This window comes from Eumetopias jubatus, unplaced genomic scaffold, assembly GCF_037043125.1.
Source record: "Eumetopias jubatus isolate StellerSeaLion01/CBP00866 unplaced genomic scaffold, mEumJub1_p1.0 scaffold_10, whole genome shotgun sequence".
Taxonomy (NCBI): domain Eukaryota; kingdom Metazoa; phylum Chordata; class Mammalia; order Carnivora; family Otariidae; genus Eumetopias; species Eumetopias jubatus.
Genome location: NW_028274816.1, coordinates 122,124,437 through 122,136,586, shown reverse-complemented (window position 1 = coordinate 122,136,586; position 12,150 = coordinate 122,124,437). Strand labels below are relative to the sequence as shown.

Sequence of the window (12,150 nt, the reverse complement as noted above, 5' to 3'; positions counted from 1 at the left end):
AAATGCTAACAGGTTAACAACGTCCCCAGCAAATATACTCTATACAAATCAGAAAAGACCTGAAACCAGGGGAAAAGAAAGGGAAAGAAAGAAAAGAGAAAAAAAAAGAGAAAAAGATAAAAACAAAAACAGAACAATACAAAAAAACAGAATATGATCAAATATGATCAGGCTAGTGCATAGATCAGTGCCACACACTAGATTTTGGGCGTATTTTGGTCTGTTAGAAAAAAGTGCCTCCTAAAATTTTAAAGGAAGAGAGACTTATATATGTACTAAATAAGGGTTGATACAATGAAGGGATGGAAATGACTGTAAAGATGAAAATTATAAAAGATTTTATAAAAGGAATTGATAAGAAGTTGTTTGAAAAAAGAAAGAAGATTAAAAAAAAAAGAAAAAGAAAAAAAGGGAGAGAATGTGATCAGGAGGAGACTAGAACAAAGCCATACACTAGTGATTTAGGGTATATTTTGATCTGTTAGAAGAAACTATCTGAAAATTTTAAAGAGAACTTATATATATATGCCAAAAATAAGGGTAACTACTATGAAGGGATAAAATATGACTCTAAAAATGAAAAATAAAAAGTTTTTTTAAAAAAGGGATTGATAAGATGTTGGTTGAAAAAGGGAAAAAGAAAAATTAAAAAAACAATAAAAAAATTAACTTTGAAAAACTAGTGAATCATGGTAAAAAAAAAAAAGCCATGAATTCTATGTGCGGTATTCCTCTAGCGCTGGAGTTCTCCCATTCTCCTTGATAGGTAAACTTGGTCTTGGCTTGCTGGCTGTTCCTCCTGCTCTTCTGGGGGAGGGGCCTGTTGCCGTGGTTCCCAAAATGTCTTTGCCGGAGGCGGAATTGCCCCGCCCTTGTCGGTCAGGGCTAAGCAAGCTGCTCGGGTTTGCTCTCGGGAGCTTTTGTTCCCTGCTAGCTCTCGGCACAGCTTTGGAGGACCAGGGTGAAAATGGTGGCCTCCCAATCTCCACCCGGAGGAGCTGAGAACTCGGGGCCCCGCTCCTCAGTGCGCCCCCAGAGAAAAGCAGTCACTCCCGTGTCCCCGGTCTCCGGCCGCACTCCGTGCTCACCCGGCCTGTGACCGAGTGTTGCTATCTCTGGCACCCGACCCCGTGTGGAGTCTCCAAACCCAGCAGGTCCCTGCGGTGCGCTCCCGCGCCGCTCCTCCTGGGGGAGGAAGGGGAGTCTCCCCGGCTCTGCCGCTTGTTGGGTCCCTCCTGGAGGAGCAGTGGCCCGACTGGGCCGCGGATCACAGTTTATGGCAACCCCGAGCTGAGAGCCCGCGCCTCGGCTCCGTCTTGGCAGCCAGCTTCCCCGCTCCAGTACCTGGGAGCTCTGCCTCACTCAGGCACCCCCGGTTTTTCTGTGACCCCGAGGGTCCTGAGACCACACTGTCCCATGAGGGTTCCACCCCCTGTTTAGCCACTGGAGTGACGTCCCTCAGCGGAGCCAACTTCTAAAAGGTCCGATTTTGTGCTCCGCGGCTCTATCACTTGCCAGAAGGGCCGACGGAGGCCCCCTCCCGCGCTGTCTATCCTCCCGAATATCGCCTCGGATTCACTTCTCTGTACGTCCTACCTTCCAGTAAGTGGTCGCTTCTCTGTTCAGAGTTGTTGCTACTCTCTTCTTTGATCTCCTGTTGAGGTCGTAGGTGTTCAGAATGGTTTGATCCCTATTCAGCTGAATTCCTGAGACCAGATGAAATCCAGGTTTCCTACTCCACCATCTTCCTCCGCTCCCCCCACTCCCAGTCCTTTTGAATTGAAATTTTTGTGGCCAAGAACCCACTATAATAAGAACACCTGGTGTTACTGCAACACGTAAAAGGAATAGCTTTGGAGATCAGTGTTGCCTAGTAAATTAATAGCCTTTACATCAAAGTGGTCATCTTCACTATCACATGGGCTAGAGCAGAGGAAAGCTTAACATTTTGAGTTTCCCACCTCAAGCCCCTTTCTGGAATGTACCGTAAGCCTGCTTTAGACTCTACACCTACTATTTCTTAAGTATTCTGAGAGTATTCGTCTCCAGCAGGTGCAATCACTAATCACTGATTTTATTAGGAAAGTGCCTTCCAGCTCTCCCTATAAAACCTCTTCCGGAGGGCGGGGTGGGGGGAGGGTTGTTCGCTTGCCTACAGCCACTGCTATAACCTAGAAGTGTAAGGATTAAGGCTTCCACATGTACTACATTTGCTTATGTGGCCTGAGATTCCCTAAGAGGAGGACTACACTTTATATCCCAGCCAAAGAGAAATATGAGCAGGCCAACTCAGCCTTGAGGCAGAAGAGGAGGAAGAAGGAGGCCTATTTTAGTTACATGGGGAAAATCGTAAAGCAAGTGAGTTGGGGCTCTCTCTTTGTGGAAACCTAGAATGGCCGAGGCAGGTTATCATGTTAGAGGCCCTGAGTGTGTTTTTTCGACTGTGGCTTTTTCTCATAAGGGAGCGCTTCTTCACACCTCGAGTTCCTGAAAAGGTGTGCACACAGCTTCTATAAACTGGATCTGCTAATGGTTGCTATCTTTTCCCGCTTGGCTTGCTTCCTGTTGGCAGCAACTCTGAACACCTGAGCTCCCAGTGTCTCTCTTGTATCTGTTGACAGGCAATCTATAAATTGATTCTTAAATGCCCTCTTATAGAGAGGGGATTCACCACCTAGTCTGGTCTTATTCTTTGAAGAGTGACATATATCAGGTTTTCACTAAATGGTGCTCTGTACTTAGAATGTACCTAAAATGGGTGGGCTTTCATTCCTTCCTCCTGCCCACCCAGCCTCACCCCATAGCGTAAAATTGCAGAGAACAAACTCAGAAAAGTCTTCCCCTTCAAAAGAAGCTATGGGGAACAGAATAAGGAGATTTTACAACAGATGGACTAAGGCTTGATTTTGGATTTTCTTCATGACAATGAAGCAAGGCTGAGTGTTCATGTGTGATTTCACCCAAACCCCCTGTATTCCAGTGGTATCATTTGGAATCTGTTGTTTATCCTGTGAGAAGAAGGGGAAAATGGGATTAAGGAAAGATAGGAGAAAGGAACGAAGGTATGTGATCTAGAGCAGGGTTTCTCAAACACAGCGCTATTGACGTTTTGGGACTGCTTAATTCTTTGTTGGGGGGCTGTCCTGAGCATCGTAGGATACGGGACAGCATCTCTTGCCTCTGTCCCGTGGATGCCAGTAGCAGCCTCCCTCCCACCTGAAAATGCCCAGAGACATTGCCCCCAGTTGAGAACCACCACTGCATTTTCTGGAAAGGCTCTCTCTCTGTAGGAGTGCTTGGACTACGCTTTGCCCTCTAATCATTTGTCGTTGGCCTGTCCTTTTACTGCATGGGTCTGGCAGGCCACTCTGCTTCTGCAAGCCTCCCAAGGGTCAGGGCTGTGCCTTGGGTCAGCCCCCTGTGGCGCTGTGAGGATAAAACGAGATGCTGGCTGGATAAACGTAGTGAATGTCTCCGTGCAAGCCAGGTCTCCTGGGGAAGCTCAGATGAAAACGATGTGGTCTCTACCATAAAGGGGCTCCCAGTCCTGCAAGATGGGGGCATTGAGGAAATAGTCCTAAATTATTAGAACCAGGAGGAACTTTTCAAATCCTGCTTCAAGCCTTTCCTTTTACAAAAGAGAAACGGAGGTCTAGTGTGAGACCCCTACTTGCTTACATGACATCTCATACCCGCACAGAGCTAGGGTTAAAGCCCTGGGTGGGCGATTCTCAGGGCAGCGTTATTCTGACTAGTCCGGCTGCCTCTCTAACTTTAGACGAGGTTGTTAATGACATAAGGCAGCTTGTGATACAGTTTCTGAGAACGCAAAGAGCCCTTGTCCTCAGTGGGAGGTTGTGTGGAACACAGATAAGCCAGAGGGGGCACCTGGGGAAGAGCCTTCAAGGGTGGATAGGATTTGAAAGGTGGGGTTGGGTATGGCCATGGTAGGTAGGGGTGACAGAGCGACAGTGGTGTGGCTACTGGAAACGATAGGGACACATCCGAGGAAGAGTGAGTTTTCCCAGCGTGGCTGGAGATCATGTTGGTGCAGGGATGTAAGGCTGCAAACTGAGAAGTGTTTAAAAAAAAATGCTCACTAATGTGAAATATAGAGTGTGCGTGTCTACTCTAAAATTATATTTTCCATCTTCCAAAGGTGTTGGATGTTAACTCCACTTCTGTTGGGAAAAGTCGAGGCACGAAATTTAAGTGACCAGAGTTAGTCTGTATTCCACAGATAAGGGTGATTTTTCTCACCGGCTACACATTCCCCCTCCCTGATCTTCCTCAGACAGTTGATAGGTACAATGGCCTAATTTCTTTCATCACATTCCTACCATTGTACTTCCAGGTGGGTCGTGTGGCTCCACGTGTGCACCAGTCTGTGGAAGACATGGGTGCTGGGTTAGACCATAAGTTGCTTACTTTCACAAGCCTTCACTTCACTGTTTTACCCTTGTGCCGTTTCTTTCCCAGACTCACCCAGACTTCAGTGGATGCTCTTGGATCTTGGATGCACTGGGCTCTCTGGAGGATTGGCTGCTGGAACGGGTTAGCCTGGAGGCGGTCAGACTGTCCTTCTACAACCACAGAAGAGCTGTCACCGGCAGAGAGATCCTTGGAGCAGTTAAGCAGAGATCCTCTTGGAAGAGCTTTTGTATAAATGAAGTGTTCTGAATGGCTCTGTTGTTGAAATGATTGCACTTGTCAAAAATAATCAGATGGATCAGAGGACTGAGTTGGAAGACGAGGTGTCTGATAGATACCTATTGCAACAGGAGTCTTGGTGCTACACGCCTGGTCTCTGGATCCTGTGTTTTTAGCCTCTGACTTAATTTGTAAAAAAATAAATAAGAAAGGCATTTTGTTATGCTTGTTGTTTATGGCTTTAAAATTTTTCTGAGGCATGCTTCTCCCGTTTGAATTTACCTATTGTCTTTTTGGAGGACATAATGCAACCCATCACACTGTGTACTCATGATCTCTCATCTCTTCCATCTTCAGCCCCAGGGTGGAGACTGCTGCACTGGAATACACTGATGATTTTTTTTTTTTTTAAAGTACATCTACTTAGATTTAAAAGAACAACAACAATAAAAAATGATTTTTTTTGTCGTTCTTTGAGTAGAAGACTCATGTTGTTGGTTATCTATATAGCACTTAGCACTTAGCATAATAACATGGGTGTAATGAGGGTCTGTCAAATGTGGAAGCTGGTCCCAAGTGTGGAAAAACATTGTAGGATTATAAAAATACAATAGTAGCATTATAAAAATACAGTAATGTAGAAGCAGGAAGAATAAATGGGCTGATATATTTTAGACGTGGTAGTCTGGGTAAGCCTGGGTAGGTGATGTGAAGGAAGAAAGGTGCTAAGCATAGCGAAGGATTCTGGGCTGAGGGAACAGCCTGAGCAAAGGTCCTGAGGCAGTCAGGAAAGCTTTAGCCTGTTAGAGAAAATTAATGAAAGTCACGGCAGCTGGGTTCTGGCAAGCAAGGGAGAAGTACAGTAGGAGTTGAGGTTGGAGGAAAAGGCTCTGGCCAAGTCCTGCAGGGTTGATTTTATTCCAAAGACAGTGTGAAGCCACTGAAGGGTTTTAACTGGGGGATTGACATCCTGTTCATTTTTTATTTTTCTGGTTGAGGTTTATCCTACAGTGAAGTGTACAAATCTGAACACACCTCATCAAAGTTTTACGTATATATATCCAGATTAAGATACAGAACTTTTCCATCACTGCTGCTGCTATGTCAAGAATAGACTGAAGCGTGTGCCAATGGGAAGATTAGCTAGAAATATTGTGTATGGCTTTAGTAGAGAGATGACGGTGGCTCTCATGAGTGTGGGTGGTACACAAGATGGGAAGAAGTGATCTGAAGTGAATCTGAGATAGAATCAATACTATTTGCTAACGGGATGGATGTGAGCAGTGAGGAAATAGTGATGCTTCCCCGGTTTGGGACTTGAGCAGTGTGGTGGACAGTGGTACCAGCTGCAGAGCTGGAGAAGACTGGAGGAAGGAGGGCAGGTGTTTTGGGAGAGGTGAAGATTGGGAATTCCATTCTGGACATGTTAAGTTTTCAATACCAATGGAAACCTGCAAACAGAGATGCCAAATAGAAAGGACTGGACCAAAGATAGAAATTTGGCCATCATTAGCATAAAAGGTGATAAATATATAAATCAGCAGGAATGGGTGTGATCACCTAGAAACATGGGGTAAAATGGAAGAGAGAAGACTTTTCAGAATCAGGGTTAAAGAAATTATAGTATTTAGAATCAGATGATGGAGCATGGACACACCAAGGAGGAGAAATCTGAGAAATCAGAAGAGGGTGGGGCTGTGGAACCCAAGAGGAGAGAGAGTGGTCTGGTCCACTGTGCACCATCTTGGGGAGAGTGTTAAAAGGAGACATGGACATCCACTGCATTTGGAGACATGGCGATCATAGTGACCTTGAGAAGTCAACTCTCTGGAGCAAGGCGAGCATCAGGCAGATTTGAGCAGGTAGAAGAGTGAATGGAGATAGTCAGTAGAGACATCTTTTCAGATGGTGTTGAGACAGAAGGAGAAATTTAGTGCTGAAAGGGAACAGAGACGGGCTGGTAGCCAGAGTCACTTGGTATGCAGAGAGAGAGATCTAAGATGAGCTCAATTGTTTGCTGATGGGAATTCGGCAGGATAGACCGAGATAGTGAGTCAGAAGGAGGTAGAAAAAGGCAAAGCATCCAGGATCTTGAGAAGGTGGGAGGGAGGGAGGGTTGGGTTCAGCGCAGAAGTGGAAGAAGAGAGGGTGTGTACGAACACTGGCAAGCATAGAGATGTCATGGTGAAAGGATGAGGAAGTCAGTACCTTTTTCTTTTTCTTTTGGAAGGAAGCCAGTGAGAGTGCAAGAGGGATGTGGGAGGGTTGAGGATATGAAGTCATTGTCTAAGGGAATAGAAGAGTGAGACTTGGATCCCTGTGGACAGATGGCTCACCAGCAATGAATGCCTGTTCATGGTCTGTGATCACAAACCAACAGCAAGGCCACTCTTGCCGTGTGATCTTCTCCAGCGGCTGGCATCTGCTCCAAGCTAGCAAGGAGAGAGGGGCCAGGGAGCAACTCCATGACGGGTGGTGCCATCCAGGTCAGCCCGGAGGAACAGCATAAAAAGGGTGAGGACGTTGTGGGGTTCATAGAAGACACAGAAGGTGTCAGGCCTGTAAACTGAGTTTCAAAGAAGGAATTTCTCTTTCCACCATGCCCCAGCATTAGCTCACAGATGAGGGCACACACCTAGGAAGCAAAGGTGACGCCCAGTGACGGCTTCTTGAAGTACACCTGCTCGGATTTAGGTTGTGAGCAGGTCCTAAAGCAGCCTTCTATGAAATGATCTGGGGTTGATCTGCTCCACTTGGGAGGCACTCAAGCCCTCCCCCATTCTCTCCATAGCTGTCTCTTGTGGGATTCTGTACCACCAGGCTTGGGCTCTCTACGGGGATGGAGAGGCTGCTCCTTGGGTGAGTAACTAGAAGTGGGTTGCCTGGGCACTGAAGGCCATCTGGGGGCTGTTTGCTCAGACCTGGGCTTCTCTGCTAGGTTCCTGCTGTCCTGGGGATTCAGGACAAGCATACTAAGATAGGTTTGGGCATTCCCCCAACCCCATTAGGGTTTGGACAAATGCTGGCTGGTGACACAAGCCTCTTCCAGCCCACAGTTGTCCTAGGGAACTGTCAACCCAGCCGACTAAAGAACTGAGTGAGGATTCCAGTCTATCTATTGCCTTCTGAGAGTTGACTATGCTCAGGGATCTGAGAGGGTCTTGATGTCTCTAGCTCTGCCTAGACTCCTCCTGCCCCAAGCACTGGGATTTGGCTTAGTCTGGAGGAAAAGTTGGGCTCCTCCCCACATTCTGTCACCCATCGTATGTACTGGGCTTGACTTCTGGCCCAGCAGTTTCGGGAAAAGCTCTTGACTTCCCCTCAACTGCCTAAAATGAATTTAGATAGAGGATCTGCCTGGAAGAGAGCTGTCAACACAGGTAGATACATTATGATATGAACTGGGTATGGGAGACAGGGAGGAGCCTGGCAAGGCCTGTTTGATCAAAGTCCTCCATGCCCCAGTGTTCCTGAGCGGCCCCAACATTTGTTTACCGAACGTATACTCTTTTTCATCTTCCTGTGAATTTCATTCCTTCCCTGTAAATTCCTAGACTCCTACCCCCTTCTCCTCAGTTCAGAAAGACATATATACCTCATTTCACTTGACTGTCTTTGGAATTTACATGTCTGTGTGGACTTCCGCTAAATATGAAATGAAATTTGATTTTTTCCCTGTTAATCTGTCTCATGTCAAATGATTCTTAGTCCAGCCAGAAGGATCTTGAAGGGCCTTACCACTTAAATGAGTTGCAAGAGCTCAGGTAGGTTGACTTACTCTTCTATTTTCTTTCTTACAAACATAATCATACTGACTTTATAGGGTTGGTGAGAAGATGAAAGGAGATAGGCATGTAAGATGCCTAATTAGTGCCTGGTATACAGTAGGTGCTTAACAAATGGTCACTCCTTCGCTTGCACCCACTGGCCAGTAGGAAGCCTCTTTCCTCCTTATTACCTTCAGCACCATTTCTTTTTTTTAAGATTTTATTTATTTATTTGGGAGAGAGAGAGGGGGGGAGCAGAGAGCCCGATGGCAGGGCTCGATCCCAGGACCACAAGATCATGAGCTGAGCCAAAGCAGATGCTTAACTGACTGAGCCACCCAGGTGCCCCATCCCTCAGCACCATTTCTGACCAGCTGGCTCCTCTCTAATCATCGAGTTTAGTCTTCAATTTGGAAACCCTTGCTGCAGCTTGGCATTGAGACTGAATGGAGAGAGGCCATATGTAGGGTGCGTGAATTCTGAGGAGCAGTCCAGTAACTACCCCTCTTACCTTTGTTGAGGAAACCCCCTTGCATGCAGATGTTTCAGAAGGAAGGGTACTGCCTATGCCTCACCTCCCACACTGGAGACAGATGGGGTGAGTTCCTACCCACAACTCTGAATATGGAAGGAAAGGTAAAGTTGAAGGGAGGGTCACGATCATTTCAGGGCCATTGCACCCAGCCCCTGGAGCCCTTTGGTACCTGCCCATTTCCTAATCTGGGTCTTTCGTTTCCTGATGATTCTGTGGGCACCTCATGTCATTTCAACAAGTCCCCTTTCCACATGGGGTGATCAGTTTTGATTGCTTGCAAGTAAGAACACTGAGTATTTATCTCAGATCGGTCCAGGGAGACTTCAAGGGGCATTGGGATGGCAGGAGTTGCTAGAATGATGGGTGAGAGGTTGTTAGTAAAGGCACTGGCCCAGCCTTAGTACTATCCTGTCCTCCCTGCAACTGAGTAGTGGGTGGTTAATCGGGGCATTTACACCATTTGTTTGTTTTGGTCTTATAAGAGAGGAAAGATAATTTTTCCTCTACCCTTCTAGATTCTTGCTTGAGACCCCCATATATTAAAAAGATTAACAGGAGAAAAACAAACAGAAGTTTAATAACATGTATGCCTCCTGTACACATGGGAGACACCCAGGAAAACTGAGTAACTCCCTGAAATGGCCCAAACCACCACCTTAAATAACACTTCCAGCTAAAGACAAAAGAAATGAGGAGTGCCTGGGCGCCTCAGTTGGTTAAGGCTCTGACTTCTGCTCAGATCATGGTCTCAGGGTCCTGGGCATCAGGCTCCCCACTCAGTGGGGAGTCTGCTTGTCCCTCTGCCCCTCCCCCTGCTCGTGTTCTCTCTCCAATAAATAAGTAAAATCTTTAAAAAAAAAAAAAGACAAAAGAAATGTGTTGGAGGGTGCAGGAGCCAGACCACTTATGGAAGGTTACCCAGAAAAGCACGGTAAACAAGGGTATGTTATGCAAATTTAAGCTGGTGCCTTCCCCATTGATAAGAGTTTCTATAGATTTAGAATCATCTTCTCTTCCTGGGACAGAGAGGACACCCTTACAAATGGAGATTTCCTGGGTCTCTGTTCCTCCCCATTTGACAGCAGTGACAGCCATGTCCCAGAGACATGATGGTAAAGGTTGGAGTAAAAAGATTTGGTCATATGGGGTGCCTGGTCACCAGGGCTGCTTTTGATTCTGGCAAAATGAATTTTTTTTTTTTAAGTTGGGTGTGGAGCTCAATGCGGGGTTTGAACTCACAACCCTGAGATCAAGACCTGATGTGAGATCAAGTCAGACACTTAACTGACTGAGCCACCCAGGCACCCCAACTCTAACAAAGTGGATATTGTCACCATAAATGACCCTTTCATTGACCTCAATTACATGATCTACATGTTGCAGTGTGATTCCACCCATGGCAAATTCAATGGCATAGTCAAGGCTGAGAGCAGGATACTTATTAACAGAAAGTCCATCTCCATCTTCCAGGAGCCAGATCCTGCCAACAGCAGATGGGGTGATGCTGGTGCTGAGTATGTTGTGGAGTCCACTGGGGTCTTCACCACCATGGAGAAGGCTGCGGCTCACTTGAAAGGTGGGGCCAAGAGGGTCATCATTTCTGCCCCATCTGCTGATTTCCATGCTCTGATGGGCATGAACCATGAGAAGTATGACAACACCCTCAAGATTGTCAGTAATGTCTCCTGCACCACCAACTGCTTGGCCTCTCTGGCCAAGGTCATCCATGACAACTTTGGCATCATGGAGGGACTCCTGACCACAGTCCGTGCCATCACTGCTACCCAGAAGACCACGGATGACTCCTGTGGGAAGTTGTGGGATGATGTCCAAGGGTCTGTCCAGAATATCATTCCTGCTTCTACTTCTTCCACCAAAGCTGTAGGTAAGGTCATCCCTGAGCTGAATGGGAAGCTCACTAGCATGGACTTCCATGTCCCCACCCGCAATGTGTCAGTCATGGGTCTGAACTGCTGCTTGGAGAAAGCTGCCAAATATGAGGGTGAAGCAGGCATCAGAGAGCCCCCTCAAGGGCATTCTGGGCTACAGTGAGAACCAGGTTGTCTCCTGCGACTTTAACAGTGACATCCACTCTTCCACCTTCAGTGCTGGGGCTGGCACTGCCCTCAGTGACCACTGTGTCGAGCTCATTTCCTGGTATGACAATGAATTTGGCCCCAGCAGCCAAGAGGCGGACCCTATGGTCCACATGGCCTCTAAGGAGTAAGAGCTCCTTGGACCACCAGCCCCAGGGAGAGCAAGAGGAAGAGAGAGACCCTGCTGGGGATTCTTTGCCCCAGCTCATCCCCTGACACACTGAGAATCTCCTGACCTCTACACAGTTTCCATCCCAGACCCCCTGAAGAAGGGGAGGGACTTGGGGAGCCCTACCTCGTCATGTATTGTCAATAAAGTATATTGTCCCCAGCCAAAAAACAAAACAAAACAACAACAAAACCCCCAAAACAAATGGAGATTTCCCTTAAAAATGTATGTTTCTTTTACCAAAGGGCGATTTTAGTCGGTTTTCAGAGCTTCTCCTGTGTCTATTTCTTAAAAATAATCAGCCTAAATTAATCCTTATGCCAAAGAGGCATATTTTGGGATGACAAATTCTACTCCCCTTCACTCTTTCCTACTTGTGTTACAAACTCCCCAAGGTTAATGTTTTCTTTTATATTTCTCCTACAAGAGTCATAAAATCCTAGACCTGTGTCGGGGCCTAGAGCAGGCCACCCCAAGACGGGCCACTTTGGCATGAAGATTATTTTGAGTTAAAAGCAATCCAAACCCAGCAGATTCAGAAAAGTTCTTTACCTCCCCCTCAACTGTCTAAATTTACATCGGAAAGGAGAGTCTGTACCAGGAAGAGAGCTATTAACAGATTTCTTTTTACCTAAGAAACTGGTCTGCGAAACAGGGCGATTTCTGTGTTCCAAGCATCTCCTCTCACTTTTAGGCTGATGGCCTTCCTTCATTTTGCATCCCCAGACCCCAACCCTTCTCATGAAGACATACACATGAAAATGACACCTGTACATCGTGTTGCCTGTCTTTGGAACTTCATGTCTGTGTGGATTCCCCAGGCACAGGAAAGTAAATTCGATTTTCTCCTGTTAATTTGTCTTGTGTAAATTTAATTCTTACTCTAGCTAGAAGAATTCTGAACAGAGGAAAATTTCTTTCTCCCCGACACCT

At 46.5% G+C, this 12,150-nt stretch overlaps 1 protein-coding gene and 1 pseudogene across 1 annotated transcript; both read left to right on the top strand.

Annotated features, from left to right (window-relative positions):
* The first annotated feature begins 2,199 nt into the window (after positions 1–2,199).
* H2BN1 (H2B.N variant histone 1) lies at positions 2,200–4,826 on the top strand. The gene is given in 3 exon segments (XM_088027106.1): positions 2,200–2,358; positions 4,480–4,672; positions 4,675–4,826. Coding segments are annotated over 3 exon segments (504 nt in total).
* A 5,235-nt stretch (positions 4,827–10,061) lies between these two features.
* Positions 10,062–11,179, top strand: LOC114214002 (glyceraldehyde-3-phosphate dehydrogenase-like; annotated as a pseudogene).
* Positions 11,180–12,150: the final 971 nt, after the last annotated feature.